This window comes from Ceratotherium simum, chromosome 5 (genome assembly GCF_057802395.1).
Source record: "Ceratotherium simum simum isolate JZ-2026a chromosome 5, ASM5780239v1, whole genome shotgun sequence".
Taxonomy (NCBI): Eukaryota; Metazoa; Chordata; class Mammalia; order Perissodactyla; family Rhinocerotidae; genus Ceratotherium; species Ceratotherium simum.
Genome location: NC_141904.1, coordinates 64,855,668 through 64,874,277, shown reverse-complemented (window position 1 = coordinate 64,874,277; position 18,610 = coordinate 64,855,668). Strand labels below are relative to the sequence as shown.

Sequence of the window (18,610 nt, the reverse complement as noted above, 5' to 3'; positions counted from 1 at the left end):
TCATAGGTTCACATCCTTCTAGTTGCTGTACGTGGGACTCGGCCTCACGTTGGACGGAGAAGTGGTGCCTCGGGGCGCTCCCGGGATCCGAACCCGGGCCGCCAGCATCAGAGCGCGCACACTTAACCGCCAAGCCACGGAGCCGGCCCATGGATTAACATGTTTTAAACAGCTGTTTAGTGTTTGGCCAAAATATTTGTTTATAAATGAAGAGGATGCTGTAAAACTAATGTTTATTAAAAAAAGAATGTGTTAACTGGAAAATTACCTAAATGTCCATCAATAAGGGACTGGTTAAAGAAATTGTAGTGCATACTTACAATGAGGTGAATATAGAGTACCTGAAACAGTGAGGTATTGTATATGCACGGAGATGTCAACTCCATGAGGGCAAGAATTTAGTCTGTCTTGATCACCCCTTTAGCACTTCCTAGAATAGTGTTTACTGCTTAATAGTTGCTCAGTAAATAATTGAATGAGTGAATATTGTTCAATGAGACAAAGAAAGGTATTGAATAGTGTCTATAGTTCATTGCCATGTGTGTTTTTAAATGAATGAATGCAGTAGTCCCCCGTATCCTCGGAAGATACGTTCCAAGACCCCTGGTGGATGCCTGAAACCGTGGATAGTACCGAACCCTACATCTATCTATCTATCTATCTATCTATCTATCTATCTATCTATCTATCTATCTATCTATATTTGTATTTATATTTATGTGTATAGGTAAAAACTATACGTACATACCTCTGATAAAGTTTAATTCATAAATTAGGCACAGTAAGATATTAACAACAATAAAAAATAATAAAATAGAACAATTATAACAGTATATTTTAGTAAAAGTTACCTTAGATCTTGGCAATCACTGCATATGATTTTTTTTCTTTTATTAAGTCAAGAACTTTCACCTTTTCACTTAAAGGAAGCATTTTACGGCTTCTCTTTGGCAGATCTGAATTGCCAGCATCACTACTCTTGCACTTTGAGGCCATTATGAAGTAAAATAACGGTTGCTTGAACACAAGCACTGTGATACCATGACAGTCGATCTGATAACTGGCTACTAAGTGACCAATGGGAGAGTAGTGTATACAGCGTGGATATGCTGGACAAAGGGATGATTAACGTTCTGGGCGGGAGGGAACAAGACAGTGTGAGATTTCATCACGCTGCTCAGATCAGTACACAATCTAAAACTTATGAGTTGTTTATTTCTGGAATTTTCCATTTAATATTTTTGGACTGCATTGACCGCGGGTAACTGAAACCACAGAAAGTGAAACCGTGGATGAGGGGGGACTACTTCATATGTGTGTGTGCCTGTGAGTAGAAAACAATGGTGATCTCTGGGGAGGGACTGGAGGGCTGGACATGGGAGGGAGTTTTTGTATTGGTTGGCTTTTTTGTACTATGTACTAATTAAAAACAAAAAAGTTCAGAGGACCTGATTCCACTGAATTTGGACTTAATTTTTATTCTATGTAACTCAGCCTTCCCGTTACCCTTTACTGCAGGCTGTTTAATCTCTTTACCTTGTAAAAATACCGGTAACCCTTTGATTGGATGATAAGCATGGATTTTTTTGGTGGGAGGAGGTGAGGGTGTCTACTAGATGGAATTCCTATATAATAAGTGATGCATCCTCTTGCCTGTGAGATTGCTTGTGAGGGAGACCCTGCTGTTGTCCATTGGAGCAGTCTTCGTGGATCTCCCATGCCTTACACGTGGTCCCTCTCAGGAACTCCATAGATATTTTCAAATGAGTGGATGGGTAATGTATGAGTCATCTAAAAATTTATAATTTCATGGCAATAAGGGCAAGTCTCAAAGTAAGCCATTTTTGCTTCAAGATGGGAACTTCCTAGTCTTTGAGAAGCATCTTACACGCACTTCCAGAGTTCTGACGTCTTGTGTAGGTCTGTTAGGTGGGCAGTCTCCAAAGTGCAAGATGACCCATGAGAGTATAGGAGGAAAGTATCGAGAGTTCTATGTAGGTACATTTTTTAAATGTTATCTTTTTAATATTGTATATACCCCAAATGTTAGTAGCATTTGGTATTTGCTTTCTCTGGTTGTGTTTTGGCTGAACCATTGAAAGTTAGTTGCCCACATTATGCCACTTTACCTTTGCCTACCATTTCCTTCAATTCTTAAGTTTCTTTGAAGGTACTGTATTTTGGGATAGGTGTTACACTTTTTTCGTTCTTATGGATTTGTAATGAGTGACATGTTAGAATGAAGAAAAAAATATATTCTATTTTAAAAATTGTGTCTAAATTTTTAGTATGTGTCCATTTCTAAGATCTACATCTTAATTTCTGTCATTCTTGACCATCTTGGTAAACTAAAACTGATGCATAAGTTTCTGTTGGAGCCCTCCAAAAAGATACCAATCCTTATGTCCTAAAAGAGATTGATATAGATGACAGTGAAGGTGAAGATGTTAGCAACCTGTTAGCATGTGTATGACACTTTATTAACTTATAAGTCACACTCACATGTATTACTTAATCCACAACATAACCCCATCAGGTTTGCATTATGTTTGTTATCAGAGAGAACGCTAATCACACTACTTTTTCCTCAATATTTCTAACAGTATGTATATTCCTTGACATTCTGGAGCTGGCCTGCTACTATCAGTTAGGCATTGGTGACGTATCAGGATGAGAGCACTTGTCATCATGTCTTCACAAAGAAAAAAACATAGAAATTGTCTGGACCACAAAAATGACCAAACATCCTCTCATCCTAATATGACTGTTGCTTCTTTATTTTTGCAATTATAGTTGTACGGTTCTTCATTCCTCTTGCATTCTAGATAAGATTTATTAGGATATACAAGCATAGAATTACCTCCACTTCTTAAACAACTTCCAGACCAGAACGAAGACTTGCTTCCTTGAACCTCCTCTCACATCACCTACAGTCACCTGACACATGCCCAAATCCCATAAGAGCCCTGTGCAGTGCCCTCTGTTGGGCCACCCCGCAGTTCCCCATATTCTGCGTTCTCCCTCTTGTGGTGAGTAACAAACTGTTCAACTACAGGATGTTCCTGATGGTCTCTGAAGCTTTTGCTATTTAGCTGTTTACAAACAGAAGAACTTTCCAGAGTCTTTGAGTAATATTTTAGAGTAAAATACAGCAGCATGTGTAAAATAGTAATTACTCATTATGGAGAATCTGAAAAGTACAAAAAGGTACCAAGAATAAAAGAAAAATTCTTCTTAATTCCATAATCCAGGAATAATCATTGTGAACATTCAGCTATATTTCCCTTATGTTTCTATATCTACATCTACTTCTAGATCCTTGTCTCTATATATACACATATATACAGGCACACACACATATATGCACACTTTACACACACACGACATAGATAATTGGGATTATCCTGTATATGTAGTTTTGTAGCCTGCTTTTTTCATTTAACATCATGACTGTTTCCATGTATAGTCTGATTTGCCTCAAATACATATTTTTATTGTTGAATAGTATTTGTCATATGAGACTAGAAAGTTGCTCAGTAGTTATCCTATCTAAATTGATCAGTTTTTCCTTTTTAACTAGCTTTCCTAAAGATCTTCATGTTTTAATGTATTTTTTTTTTTTTTTTAAAGATTTTATTTATTTTATTTTTTCCCCCCAAAGCCCCAGTAGATAGTTGTATGTCATAGCTGCACATCCTTCTAGTTGCTGTATGTGGGACTCGGCCTCAGGATGGACGGAGAAGTGGTGCCTCGATGCGCACCCGGGATCCGAACCCGGGCCGCTAGCATTGCAGCGCGTGCACTTAACCACCAAGCCACAGGGCCGGCCCTTAATGTATGTTTAGATTTCTGTTTCTTTAGGATAGATATCCTTAGAAAAGTATATACCTTAAAAAAGTTCTTCTTATGTATTGCCTAATTGTTTATCAAAAAAAATGGTTGGTACTTGTACCGTCCAGAGATTTGGTGACAGTTGGGAATCGGGGCTTGCTGTGCCGTAGGGAGCCCTGAAGTCCTCTGTCAGCCTGGCTACTGCTCTGCACATCTGCTTCCTCCTTCCCTCGCAGCAGCCTGGTTGTTACTTTTTACCAACATGGCTGCACTTGCTGTCACCATGTGGAAGAAGGGAGAGGAGCAGTTCCCAGTGAAGGAGGAATTATCGCGCATTGATGCACCCCAGTGTGTATGAACTCTGTTCTTCTAAAACTTCTTTAAGGTCAGAATCTGATTAATCATTACCTCTTCCTCAGCACAAAGCAGGCAGCTTTATAAAATGCGCTGTCCAATTAATATTTGTTGCCTAAATAGATGATAATCCTGTTTCAGACTTCAAGCAGCCTACAATAGTAAAAATCCTTTTGATAAAATACAGCCCTCTCCCAAAAACAAATATAAAAATTTATAACCCTCTACATTTTTTGACTTATATTCATTCTGTCAATTCTGCAAATATTTATTGAGGGCCTCCTCTTTGCCAAGGCACTATTAGGGACACTGGGGGTATAGCAGTGAGCTTAGCCAAGGTTACATTATGGAGTGGGGATACATAAAATAAACCCCAAATAAATATAAAATGCCAGGGAGTGAGACATTCTGTGATATCAAATAATAAAGCGGGGTGAGGAGACAGAGAGTAAAGGGGTCTGTGGTTATTTTGGATAGAGTGGTCCAGGAAGACAAATGTAGATTAAGAAGTCTTCTCCTGTTTATTGGCTGTGATCATTGATCCAGAATATTCATTATAGCTTAGACGTTACTGAACATCTAATGACCGGTTGTCACTGTGTGTGGTTATGACTCTCCCTTTGAGCCCCTCTCAGTGACAAGCACTTTCCATATGTTATTTAATCCAATATTCCCACTGCTCTTAGGAGATAGCTATTAGGGTTTTTCTATGGAAGTAAGTGTATGGGGAAGGAGACAGGTTAAGTTATTGGCCTAAGTTCACGTAGCCCCTAGGGAGCAGAGCTGGTACTCAAATCCAGACTGTGTTTAAAGCCCCTTGAATCCCTTCATTGGCCAAGACTAGGAAGTCTAGAGTTGGTGCTTCCCTAGGTTTCTGAGGTTAAGAAGGAAAAGGCACTTGTGGTCAAAACTACTGGTGAAAAGTTAATTAGAAACCATTGGTATGTAAACTATATTTATGTTGATGACAGGCTGCTTTTGTTTCCAGAAAGTGGGTACAGGCACGAGCCTCTCTTCATATGCTAACTAGTTGTACACAGTATGCTAAAGTGCAAAGGAAGCCGGCTCCCTTTGTGTCTAGGAATAGCATGGAAAGACTTGTACTGCTTTTGATCCGAGTTGTGCTGTAGTGAGTTATTTAACATATGTTTCCTTACACTCCTGTTATTGAGCACATATGCTTTGGCACACGATCACAAATGTGGATACAGGTTAAAAGGACACAGGCGTCGTTTTTTGTTGTTGTTCTTGTTCCCTGGAGAATGGGGATATCCATTTCAGATGGCCCCTTGGCAGTATGGTGGAGAAGAGTTTTCTGTTTGTGACAGTAGTTGGTATGTGTGTCTTGTTTCATAAAAGAAAAATATTGAGGACCAAATGGAGAGAAAGTGGCTGCTCTGGGTCTGACTGCTGCCCTTCTCATCCATCTGGTTCTGACACGAAGCTTGCTCTACGAGAGTTGTGTGATAGCACGGTGTCTAGCAGATCTTAGCAACTGAAGAGAATTACATTGAGGTTGTAATTAATTTTCAGCTCAATTGCATGCTTGTTTTGATCGCCTTACTATTTTATTTTCCAGATTTCCAAGAGCTTTGGTAAAATATTGTGGTTAAACCCACTGTAACCTGGTATGCTTCTACCGGTAGGAGATTTCTGTGTATGTGTATTTTTTTCAGAAAATGTTTAACACACAAGACAAATATTTTTGGATGAGAGAGAGAGAGAGGTCTTTCTTCACTACACTGAAAGTGTGGTGTGTACCTTTTGGTCTGGCCAAGGAATTCCACATTGAGTCTATTCCAGTTAAAACATTACTCTTAGCTGAGGCGTTTTGTTGACTGTATTGAGAATTTGGAGGTCTTGAGGCCGTTGCCTTCCCAATTCCCATAATTCTGTCCTCTGGTTTCATCCTTATGCTCCAATCTGTAGGTTAGGGAAAATGGCAGAGAGAGAGAAACAATTGTGGTTACATTTAACAGATCAGTAACTTCATTCTCTGTCTCTTTAAGTGTATACTTTTCAAGGGGTTTGGGAGAACATGGAATCCTAATTTGACTTTTGGTTTAACAGTGATTGTTTCCTTTGTATTCATGTAATAATCTAGTGATTCTTCATGTAAGTCGAAAGATTGGAAAGTTGTTTTGCAACTAGTTGAATCCAATACTGATTTTGTGATTTTTGCTTTTATTACAATGTGTACAGGACCTAGAGACTCTTGTTCAGAAAACATTTTTTTCTTTGCCCCTCCTTTCTTCCTTTCTCTTTCCCACAATTGTTTATTGAACATTAAACTATGAGGAGACACAAGTGAATAAGTTACAGTTCTTAAGTATGGGCTGTTGAGCAGGGCGAGAGACAAATGCACAAACAACAGTAATCCAATGTGGCAAATGCCATAAGATGTCATAAATTGTGGGAAAAATGCAAAGAGAGCATGGAGAAGGGAGTGGTTGTTTCTGCTTATGAGTGTTGGGGATGGCTACCACAGGAAAATGGGCTTTGTAGTATCAATAGGAGTTTGCCAGGCAGAGACAGGAGGAAGGATCTCTTAGGGAGAGGTAATGCAATAAGTAAAGGCACACTGGCATAAATGTATGTGGTCTATTCATGGGCAATATACAGTGGAGTGCATCTGTTATTTAAATGCATGGAATGAATGGTGGATGATGGCAGATGAAGTTAGAGAAAGTAGGTTGTGATATGTTATGAAGGATCTGAATCTTGGAAACCTATGCTAGTCCTCATTAGCATAATCCCATGTTTCGCTTAGATCCTTTTTCATAGTCAGAATCTGAATTCAAACTGACTCAAACAGAAAAGATAATTTATTAGCTTATCTAATGGAAAAGGCCCAAGATTTATCTGCCTTGAGACATAGCTGAATCCAGATACCCAAAGGTTGTTGTCATGAATCTGTCCTTATATCGCACTTCTACCCTCTACTGTGTTGGTTTTATTCACAGGCTCATCTCTGGTGGGAATGGAATTGTTTCTAGCAACTTGAGACTCCCATCCTTGCAGCTTAGCAACCTTCATGAAAAGTGAATTTCTTTTTCTTAACCGTTACAACCGAAGTCCTGAGATTGAGTCCAATTGGATTAACTTGGGTCATGTGACCACTCTGAGCACTTTGGCTAGAGAAAAGACCACTCCGATTAGCTAGGTCAGGATCACGTGCTGATCTCTGGAGCTGGGAGCTGGTTGCAATAAAATGAGGAATGGAGACTAGATAGACCGAAACAGTGTATTTCCAATATAAATTCTCCACACAGTTAAAAGGATTGGCTCCTATGAAAAGACCGTGGAATTCTTTCTGCTTCATTTTACCTTCATAACTGTTGTAGGGGGCCAGCCAGCAAACTCATTATCTTTTTTGTAGAAATCCCTAGCAAGGGTAAGCTGACACAATATTTTCTCATGGCTTTAAAAATATGTATATATTTCACTAGCCGATCACTTTAATACAGGGTTCTTGAGAACCTCCTATGTGGGAGGCCCTAGAAGCTAGGAATCTATAGTGTGGTAGGAATTACTATATAGAGATGAATCCTGCCTTCACAGAACTTACAGCTGGTTAGGGGAGATCAGATTAGAACAAAAATAATAATATATAGTGAAACATGAGTATATATCACACACAAAATCAACAATATATGAGGAAAAACATTTAAATAATGCAGTCTGACACAGTGACTAGAGGCCTCAGAGTGAGGAGGAGTTAGGGCTTGTCAACATTTTTCATTTGTTTTCAGTTTCCATGTGCCCCTCATGGTGTGAACATCACACCAAGTGGGTGTGATTCTAGTGCTTATTATGTATTTTTTTTAATTCAACATGGTCCTTGAATCCAAGCCAGCTTCCTCAGCTGCTATTTAACCAGAGAAGCAGCAATCAAGGGTGCTTTTGACTATAAACTGTCAAGGAAAAAATATTGAGATGTCATAATTAAGATCGAGATTACCTAACTGCTCTCTAGTTTGAGAAATATTAATTTTCACTTTGCCAAGTACAGGCCTTAGCTGTTTTTGTTTGAATCATCCCTTGTAGTCAAATGCGTAACATAGCTTTCAGCTCAATGAATGATAGTATTTGAATTTGATGAAATTTGATAGTTTCATTCCATTAAAAGAGAAAGAAACTGAACATTTGGGTTCCTTTCTGGAACCCAAAAGATTACTGTGTTCACTGTTTTCCTCCTGTGAAACCTACCTCTATACTGACAGAAATACAGTTGAGGTCTTAGCACATCCTTAAGGATGCAGTTTCAGTGATCCCTCTCTTTGCCTTTGAACATAAACTTCACTCACCGGGACTGGTAGGATGAACCTACACAGCTTCCTTCCTCTTCTCCCCTTTGCTATCTCTTGCTCTTGGCGCTCAGAAGCTTATTTCAGAGCTGTAAGAGGCAAGCCATCTCATCTATTTCACCTGCCTATTTTTACAGGAGAGGGGAGTGAGGTTGTTCAGCTTCCTCAAAGTTACCAATGATCTTCTCTTGAAGCAGATCTTCCCTTTGAAGAGTTGTTCATGCACCAGGCTTTTAGGAAAGAGGAAAATTGTTTTAATGACCTAGCCTTAGAAATATCCACCATCATCAGACTTCCTTTTCATCTTTCAAATCCTTTTCAAGTTTATGGTAAGGAGTGACAGTAAATCTCTTGGGGAACAAGAACAACACTGAGAAGAAGCTGACCTGGGCTGACATCTCCTACCAGCCGCACTGGATTTTGCCAGGGTTATTTTTGCCCTTGGCAAACTTCTTCCTTCCTAATTGCAGGGCCATATGGTGCCTTGTCCCGCACATGGAGAGTTGGCACTTCCCACCCATTCAGTCTCTGTCCTTTCTGCTGCACAAATTACCTGCCGTGGTGATGGGGTTGAACAAACTCCCCCAACCCCCAGGCTTTGCAGCTTTTGTGCCTTAAAAATCAGAGCTAAAGGGCCGGCCCCGTGGCTTAGTGGTTAAGCGAGGGGGCTCCACTGCTGGCGACCCGGGTTCGGATCCCGGGCTCACACCGATGTGCTGCTTCTCTGGCCATGCTGAGGCCGCGTCCCACATACAGCAACTAGAAGGATGTGCAGCTATGACATACAACTATCTACTGGGGCTTTGGGGGGAAAAATAAATAAATAAAATCTTTAAAAAAAAAAAAAAAATCAGAGCTAAAGCTTCCTCTAGGTGCTCTAGATTGGCAACCAGGAATGAAAAAACTGAATGAGAAATAGTGAATTGAGATTGTGTTTTGGAGGCAGCCAGACCTGGGTTCAAATCCTGACTCATTCTTGCCATCATCATCATTGTTCTCACTGATATCACAGTGAGCATTTATGCCAGGCACTGTGATCTCATTTGTCACATCAGCTCTCGTGGAACTGAGGCTTAGAATGGTTAAGACACTTGCCCAAGTCACATGGCTTGGGTCAGTTTCAGACTCTGGTCTTTCTCTTTCCAAATCTCATACTCTTAACCAACAGTACCTTTTATCTCTAAAATATTATCTAATATTAAATTGTGCTCTTATGCTATATTCCATATTATAACATAACCTGGAAATAGGACCATTAGTGATCATGCTTTTTATAAAACGTCCCAAGTCTAGAATTTAAAGTGATACATGTTTTCACACGTGATCTTAGTAGTGGAGAATTTTGGATTGGATGGATGTAGTATGTGGGATGGTTTGACAAAAATTTGCAGGTTTAATTTTCTTTTTTTTTAAAGATTTTATTTATTCAGTTTTTTCCCCCCAAAGCCCCAGTAGATAGTTGTATGTCATAGGTTCACATCCTTCTAGTTGCTGTACGTGGGACTCGGCCTCACGTTGGACGAAGAAGTGGTGCCTCAGGGCGCTCCCGGGATCCGAACCCGGGCCGCCAGCATCAGAGCGCGCGCACTTAACCGCAAAGCCACGGAGCCGGCCCTGCAGGTTTAATTTTCAAGGCTACCACCTTAAGTAGAATTAGACCAAGTAACTGTCTTAACCACGTGAATAATTCCTTATTCAAATGCACAGAAAATGTTTTTATGGAGGAGATCTATTAGGAATTGTCTCGTGGGAATATTTGGTCTTGTTAAAAGGACTTGGTAGAATCCTACTTGTTACTATTCTCAGGGGGTAGTCAAAGTCTTTGAATTCTGGAAAGTCATTTTGAAGGGATGATGGTGCAATGATAGGATTTTTCAATAACTGGGTATTTAGTGACATTTTGAAACTGTATTTTGGAAGATGTCCACATTTTGTGATAGTCAAAACACTGAAGTAATGATTGTGGTGTGTTTCAAAACTAGATCCGAAAATGAAAGTAATGGGTAAAGTCTAAGCTTCTTTCTGAGTATACACAGAGCAGAAGTTACCATCAACTTACTATTTACTCCTTGAATATTTAAAGGTGTGCTAAGAAATCTGGAATACATTATTGTCACACTCTGAAGTCCCTGGGGGTAGTGACCGTGCATCATTTATCTTTGTTTCTCCAGTGTCTACAACAATGTCGCCACCCAGTAGGTGCTCAATAAATGTTCAACTGAATTAAATCCACTAATTTGAGATGAGAAAGAAAGTAACCCGGTATTTGGGGGAAACACAAAACTAGGTCACTCACATATATCCTAAGTCAACCAGTCCAAAGATATGTATTTCATTCCTTTTGTGAGCCAGGAGCTGTTCTAAATGCTGGGGAGGGGCGTATGGAGGACCCTCAAAAAGCTTACCTTTGGTGGAAGGAGACAGACATTAAAGAAAGAAAGAAAGAATTTCTTGTGCTGTAAGGTGCTACAAAGAAGAAAGCATAGAGCCACGTGGTGGAGACACTGGGAGAGAGATAGGACTGAACCTAGGTGGTCAGGGAAGCTTCCCTAAGATGGCCAGTTGAGGGGAGACTTCACCAATGAGAAAGAGATAGCCATGCAGGGATCTGTGGGGAAAATCTTTCTGCAATGAAATGGGGAGAAATTTAAAGTGTCTTAAATCAGATAGGAGTACATTGTCTGTTTCTCCCTGACATTAACAATACAGAGATCAGTAACCTAGAGCTGATAATGCTGTATGATTATCACCTGGACCCCGATTCCTTCTGTGCTCATGCTTTCCCTTCCACAGCTTTTGGCTCCTTCTATCTTGTTGCTTTGCATTTTTGCAACCCCATGCTCCAAAACGGCTGTCCAAGCCTGGGCGCCATATTTCCATTGCAGCCAGTCTGACCAAGGAAGTGCAAAAAGAGACATGTGACTTCTTGATTTCAGGTATTTTCCTGAAAGTTGCACATAATATTTCTGCTCGTATTCTACAGAGCAGGCTGGAAATGTAGCCTCTGTTTTGGACACCATGTGGTCATGAGAAATTGTGAGTTCTATTACTGGGAAATAGTAAGAGAATGGATGTTGGCGGTCAGGAAGCAGTCTTTGCCAGAAGCAGCAAGTGTGAAAGCTTCGACATGTTCAGAGCCATTGCGGCTGATGATTAGTGAAAAGAGTGGAGGCAGTTGAGGTCAGAGAGGAAAGCAGGAATGAGATCATACAGGACTTTTTAGACCATTGTTAAGATTTTTTTTTTTTTAAATTTTGCTCTCAGTGGGGAACAATTGGAGTAGAAGATAAGGTGATTTGATTTAGGTTTTAGAAAGTTTACTCATAGTTATGGAAAATGAACTGTAGGAGTGCAAGAGTGGGAACAGTGATTGGAGGATGTGCAGATTTATGGGAATTGATGGTCGTGGGTTATAGTAAAGCTGTTGAGAGTGAGAAGAGGTCAGGTTTAGAATATGTGTTGGGTGTGAGTATAAGGCAAAGGGAAAATAATTATAGCTAACTATTTATTGAAAACTCACAATACACTGTGCACCACTTGAAGCACTTGAGTGTATTGATTTACTCATTTAATGAGTTAATTTAAATTGATTTGCTCACTGACTGTACATAATAACTACGCCATTGGTACTATTATTCTCATTTTACAGATGAGGAAACTGAAGGATGGGAAGGTCAAGTAACTTGCCCAAGGTCACTTGATGGAAGGCTGGAGGAGCCATGATAGAAACCCTGCCATCTGGCCCCAGGGCATATGCTCTTTATGCTGCTCTCTACCACTGGAGGGTGCCACCTGAGTGCTTCTCCTGAGCCCTTGGGTGCATTGTTCATTTACTGAGATGGATGGAGAAACGGGCTGGAGAGCAAATCTCTAGTAGTTTAGTTTGGGCCATGTTAATTTTAGTATTATTATTAATAACTTTTAATTTTGAAATAGTTTAAGACTCATATGAAGTTGCAAACATAGTACAGACAGTTCCTGTGTACCCTTCCCCCAGCATCCCCCAATAGTAATGTCTTGCGCTTGCACTATGTTAATTCTAAGCTGTCTCGTAGAGGTCTAAGTGGAGATTTCATGTAGGCAGTTGGACAATAGGCAAGTTGGTAACTCAGACTGAAACTCTAGCTATAAATTTGAGATTCAACAGTAGATAGATGTAGAGCCATGGGTCTGAATTGGAGCAGTTGGAGTTGATTTTTCCAGATATTTTGGCATGCTATAAGAGAGTGTAGTGTAAGAAGAGAGATTTGGTGCATGCTTGGAACCTACTTAATTAATGGTGAGAGATACCCTTGATTGCTCTACCTATATGCCAGGTACTTTATTAAGTACTTCACATGGATTATTTCATTCAATTCTTGCAGCAACGTGAAAGCATGGGGATTATTATCTTTATTTTTTAGGGGGGCAAATAGATGTTTACGGGAACTGCAAACAATAACGTGGCCAATGGAGATTCCAGCACTAGGCTGTTTGTCTCCAAACCCATATTTTTAACCACTGTGCTATACAGGAGTTTTGTGATGAAAAGAGAAATCAAGGTCAATCCTAGCACTTGCCTAATTCAACAACATGGGTGACTTTGATGACAGGTATTCAGTAAGCAAGCACTCTGAACACTAAAGGATGCCCTTCTCTATTTTAACTGTGGATATGATTATGGAGCTGATTTTCCCTCAGGTGCTCACTGGATCTTTGCTACATGCAAGGTACTGCTTCATTCATTCGTTTAGTCAGCAAACATTTACTAAACACCTAATATGAGCCAGGCATTCTCCTGGATGTGTGAATAATACATAAACAGGTGGGGTATGGAGAGTCATAAACTCATTTAAGAGATTACAAATGTAAAGGTGGGAGGGGGTCGAGATCAGCTATTGATGGAGAAAGGAGTGGAAACAAGTATAGCACAGGCTTACTGCAGAAGTTACCTGCTATGAGTGTGTGAGTGTTTAGTATAAATACCTAGTAATTCTATCTATGTATATATTATATGTGTATATGTTACATGCATGTGTTTGTTTTATGTATCTGTATATTATAATATGTGTATATATGTTTAAAATATTCAAAATTTATTCCACTTCCAGGTATATACTCAAAATAATTGCAAACAGATGTTCAAACAAAAACTTGTACATGAATGTTCATGGCTGCACACTGTTTACAATATCCAAAAGGTGGAAACAACCCAGATGTCCATGAGCTGATGAGTGGATCAACAAAATATGGTATATCCACATAACAGTATTATTCAGTCATGAAAAGGAGTGAAGTCCCGTACATGCTACAACATGAACGAACCTTGAAAACATTACGCCGAATGAAAGAAGCCAGATACAAAAGGCCATGTATTGTATCGTTCCATTTATTTGAAATATCCAGAGTAGGTGAATCCATAGTACTTGCCAAGAGCTGGGAGGAGAGGAGGATAGGAGTGAATGCTTAATGGGTATGGAATTTCCATTTGGGGTGATGAAAATGTTTTGGAACTAGGTAGTGGTGATGGTTGCACAACATTGTGAATGTACTAAATGCCACCAAATTATACAGTTTAAAATGGTTCAAATGGTGAATTTTATTTTTTGTATATTTTGCCACTATAAAAATATGTATTCTAAACCTTTTACTTTTAAAGTGGAAGCAGAAATTCCAGGATTTCTTTTTTATTTTTAGGAAAGAATGCATTCTAGTTAGACATTAATCAGTGGCAATATTTTAAATAGCTAAAGGTAATATATTGGCACAGTGGCGAAGTTTTACCTTGGAAAGAGGGAAAAGAAATGTGAGTTGACGTTTGCTGTGCATTTGCTCTCTCCCAGGCCCTGTGCAAAGTGTATCAAATTTAAATAATAGCAACAGCCTTTTGGGTAGGGGGCATTTTCTCCCTGTTACAGATTCAGAAAGTGAGTTGCAGGTCGTTCTATAACCTGTCCGGTATCTCCCACAGAGAGATGCAGTCTCTGTGAGTGCCAGGTTCCTTGAATGTTCAGCTCCATGGGGACTGGCACTCCTTCTCCTTGTTCATCCGTGGTGACCTCAGGCCCCGGCCCTTGGCCCCGCCATGGTGTATGTATTGAATCTGGTCAATGAATGGACAAAGGACTTCAGCTTTGTAAAGTAGCCCAGTGTTTGATGGCCATTGCCACTTTGAAAAAATGTGGCCACTTTGAAAAAATCAGTTCTGAGGAAACAAATTTTGTGCTATTAGATGAATCTGTATTGATTGACATGGAGTAAAAAGAAATGTGAACTGAGAATATGGTATTTATGTTAGTTTTAAAAAGGCAGAGTTTCAAGCCACCTTTTTCAAGGTGTTTCAGTTCTTCCTTGATGCAAATGCTAAAAGTGGGGTAAGGAATTAATAAGCAGTTTTGGATTAATTTATGGTCCTCTTAAAGTCTTTGTATTCTTTCAGTCAACCAAAAGAGGCAGTCTATAAAAATAACTTTAATTTACATAAAGATCAATACTCTCCACTTTTTGTAAAATTGCCAGTTGGTACTTATAATCTCTCTGAAGTGTAATTAACTTTGAGAACAGTATTGTGAATATCTAGATGGAGACTGTTTCTTTGTGGGAGCATCCCAAGCTCAGCAAGTGGTGGGAAAGCCGGGACTGCTGACTGGGTGGGGCTTGGCTTCCGTGGGAGGGGCTGCTGGTGTGACCAAAGAGTGGTTACCTTTCCTCTGCAGTTTAAGCCTGAAAGCAATGATTTAGGATGGCTGTTTGAGAAATCTAGAAAATCACCAGAGGAAGCAAGAAGTATGTGTGAATATTAGCCTTCCTGAAATAGAATGACTGTTCTAAATGGTTTAAAGCCTGCATTCTTAACTTTATGGATGTATCTTAGGCCTGGAATTAAGGACTTGATATTTTTTGTTTTCTTTCTCACTCCTGCCTGCTGGTGGCCTTTGAAAGTCCCAGGACTTAATGGTAATGATTGATGGCAAAGCCTGGAGCCAACAGCTGTGGGTTTGATGGCTGTTTAATTTTTTAACCTTTAGAGGATTGTGGGAATATTTAATCACCGATTACCCATATTGTCAGTTGAGGGAGCACTCCCATCACAGCATTGAAAGAGTCGGGTCTGTAAAAGATAGTCCAGAAATTCCCCTCTTGGCTGTTCTTGTATTTATTTAAAGCCATGCGGAGATGGGTCAGATGCAGGGTCTGGGCATGTGAGGAGGGAATTAGGCTCTTCAGCTGGTGAGCAATTGCAGGTATATGTAGTGTGTTATTAGAGTAATTGAACTGTGTTTCCATAAAGAGGACAGTTGCATTATCAAATTCTTGTTTTAATACTGTCGTAATAGCAGCTGTAGCACATATGAACTAATTTGCATGCAGATAAGGAATTCTGGACAGCTTGGTAGCATAATTACTGCATAACCTACGTTGCTAGTAAGAGCTGGGTCTTTTACTAGAGGTACACTCCTGGGACTCATCTCCCTGACTCTGTTAAGTTTCAAATGATATACAAGCATGAAGTAGCCATTTCAGTGACGCCTCATTTATTTTGCAGGCAATAACTTCCCAAGTTACCTTAATTTGAGCAGCCATTTTGGCAAAATATGGCAGCGATGTCAACCACACCTTCACGGTGAACTGAACATCAAGGAGGGCATGAAAAAAAAAGAAAAAGAATCAACTATCCCATCCTGTCATTGGAGTGAAAAGCACAGTAGATACTACTAACTTGAAGGTCTAATTAAGGAGAGCAATATAAATTATGATGAAAATGGGGAATGTAAGATGAATTCTTTTAAAAACTAATTATATGGAACAAAAGATTCTTTTTGCTTTTGCAAAGATTAGGAAGCCTTTTTCTAAACACGTTTTCTAAAAACTCATCTCCCCTTGGCTGGGATTCAGTGAAGTCACTGAGGTCTGCAGGGAAGCGGACATGGTAAGGACAGGAGACCATGTGTGTTTGCGTCTCTTACATTGGGCGGGGTGATTGAATATATAGGTGCTCCATAAGTATTTGTATGAGGAAGAGTTGGATTCTCATTGAACATCAGAATATTAAGAATTAGGCACATTCTACTCTTATTAGTTGACAAGATAATTTTTTTGTTCTCCTTTTGCTTTTTCATAAATTTTTATACATCAGAGGTTCTTTATATATGTGATTGGAATACTCCCTCATAATAATCTCAAAAGATAATACCGTGGAGCACATAAGCTTATTCCAGACAGTAGTACATGTTTTAAGTTACGATGTCATTTTATTTTACCTTTCTAGAAGCTACTTTGGTGTACTTGAAAACTCAATAGTCTAAACTTAGTATTTACATTTCTCAGATTATTGTTGATCCTTTAGTGAAAATGAAATCTTTGGGTATCATGAGTCTATCTTAGTTCTACAGATTTTAAAAGCATTCCAAAGATGAGCCAATTATTTCTCTGTAGATTACCTCAGTACAGCAGATAATATGCTCGGTTGTAAATACTCCAAGGGAGAAGAGAGGGGAAAAAAACCTGCTGAGGATTGATGGGGTTTATGAGGATATCGATTGGACTACTGATTGGAGGAAGGTATTCTGTTCAGTACGTTGAAATTTTCCCGGGAAGGTTATCCACAAATGAGGCAGCTTTGACGTCGGGGCAGAGGGATGGCTGCCTCTGGGTAACTTGCTGATTGATGGCAGTGAGCTGGAAGGGGACCATGGATTCATCATAGGGAGATGAGAATGTTTCAATTTGAATCTAGAGATGCAGCTCCAAGTAGGTGTTTAAAATTATGGCTGAGGCAGGGGAGGCTGAGGGGAGAAGAGAACCATTTCGAGCAAACAGCACAAATGAACCTCTATTTTAAAGTAATTGTTTCTGGAAGACATATGTGAGGCTGCACCTCCAGGACCTGTGGTCTTGAGAGCTTGATCTGAAGGGCACAGTTTGCAGATTATTAATGGGTTGGGCTGGGAGCTTTGCCAGTTTTCCTATTAAACTTTTCTGGATCACAGCCAAAACCTTGTGGACAAGCTCTGACCTCCAGAGAGAGCCCCATGGATCTGAGAGAGTTAGAATGTGAGTGACCACAGGAATTCTGCATGGCCTAATTTATCAAATGTCCACCTGTCACGATCTGTTGTTTGGCTCAGCTTGGTTCTACAGTAAGGACTGCACACTTCGTTACTGCTTACCTGTTTCCACACTCACAGCAGCCCAGGAGAGCAGGATGTGTTGACACTCTGTGGAGCGGGCAGCATTTGTTCAACTTTTCTATGTCCCTGGTTGACCTGATCCCATTCCATCCTAGCATGGCCAACTGTGGAAATTTGGCAAAAGACAAGCCATCCTACATCCCTCTCACTTTTCTGTAAGCAAAACAGAGTAGTAGAGCCAGAGACTAACATTTATTAAGTCCTGTGAAGTGCCAAGCTCTGTGCAAAAGAAACTTTCTGTTTCTCTTAGAATTCCCCAACAATTTTATGAGCTGCTGATTAGAAATGAGCACTTCTGCCTTACCTGTGGCACTTTATTTTTCTTCTTATGGAATCTATAAGAGACTCCATTGTTTCTAGATAGAACATGTCAGATATTTTCCCTTGGGCAGTGTTATCTATTTCCAGTGTATACCAAGCTCTGTGGTTTGAGAGTATAGATTACAGTTTTAGTTGTAAAAGGTTGCTATGGAATAACAAAACTATGCCCAAGACCAAAGCTAACCTTCCTTTCTTCTTTCCCTCCCTCTTTCCTGTTCTTCCTCTTTCCCTGCCTCTCTTTTTCCTTCTCCCCTCCTTGCCTTCTCTCCCTTTCTCATTTCCTTCCTTCCTTTCTCAATGTTTCATTGAGCATTTGCTTTGTAACAGCCACAGTAGTAACTTGAGGGCTATATTTTATGTGATCTTTAAATTTGAATTTCTGTTGGCATCAGGAGTAAGAGGGTATATATCATTGACTCTTGTGTAGTGAGATCTCCCAGGACGTGCACTCTGGAAATATTTATGCTTATCTTAAATGACACAGAATTATGGAAGGGCTGTTTTAGCCTCTGTGGCTAATTTGTGTTTGCATTTTAGTTCTAGCCACTCTTTCCAGTTCTTGCCAACACTGAAAGAATTCTTTCTTGTGCAGTTGAGTCCTAACTTACAAACGGGTCCATTTTCAAG

The 18,610-nt window shown here is 39.8% G+C and overlaps 1 protein-coding gene across 20 annotated transcripts in view; it reads left to right on the top strand.

Moving 5' to 3' along the window:
* The window catches only part of MAGI1 (membrane associated guanylate kinase, WW and PDZ domain containing 1), a 623,132-nt gene that overhangs the window by 457,989 nt on the left and 146,533 nt on the right, over positions 1-18,610 (top strand). The window contains exon 1 of one of the 20 annotated variants that reach the window (XM_087431292.1): positions 13,601-13,723. The exons of the other annotated variants lie outside the window; for them this stretch is intronic. Within the exon in view, the coding sequence (XP_087287418.1) occupies positions 13,636-13,723 (88 nt within the window). The 5' untranslated portion in view covers positions 13,601-13,635. Of the gene's footprint in view, positions 1-13,600; positions 13,724-18,610 lie in introns of those variants that run through there. 20 annotated transcript variants of the gene reach the window in all.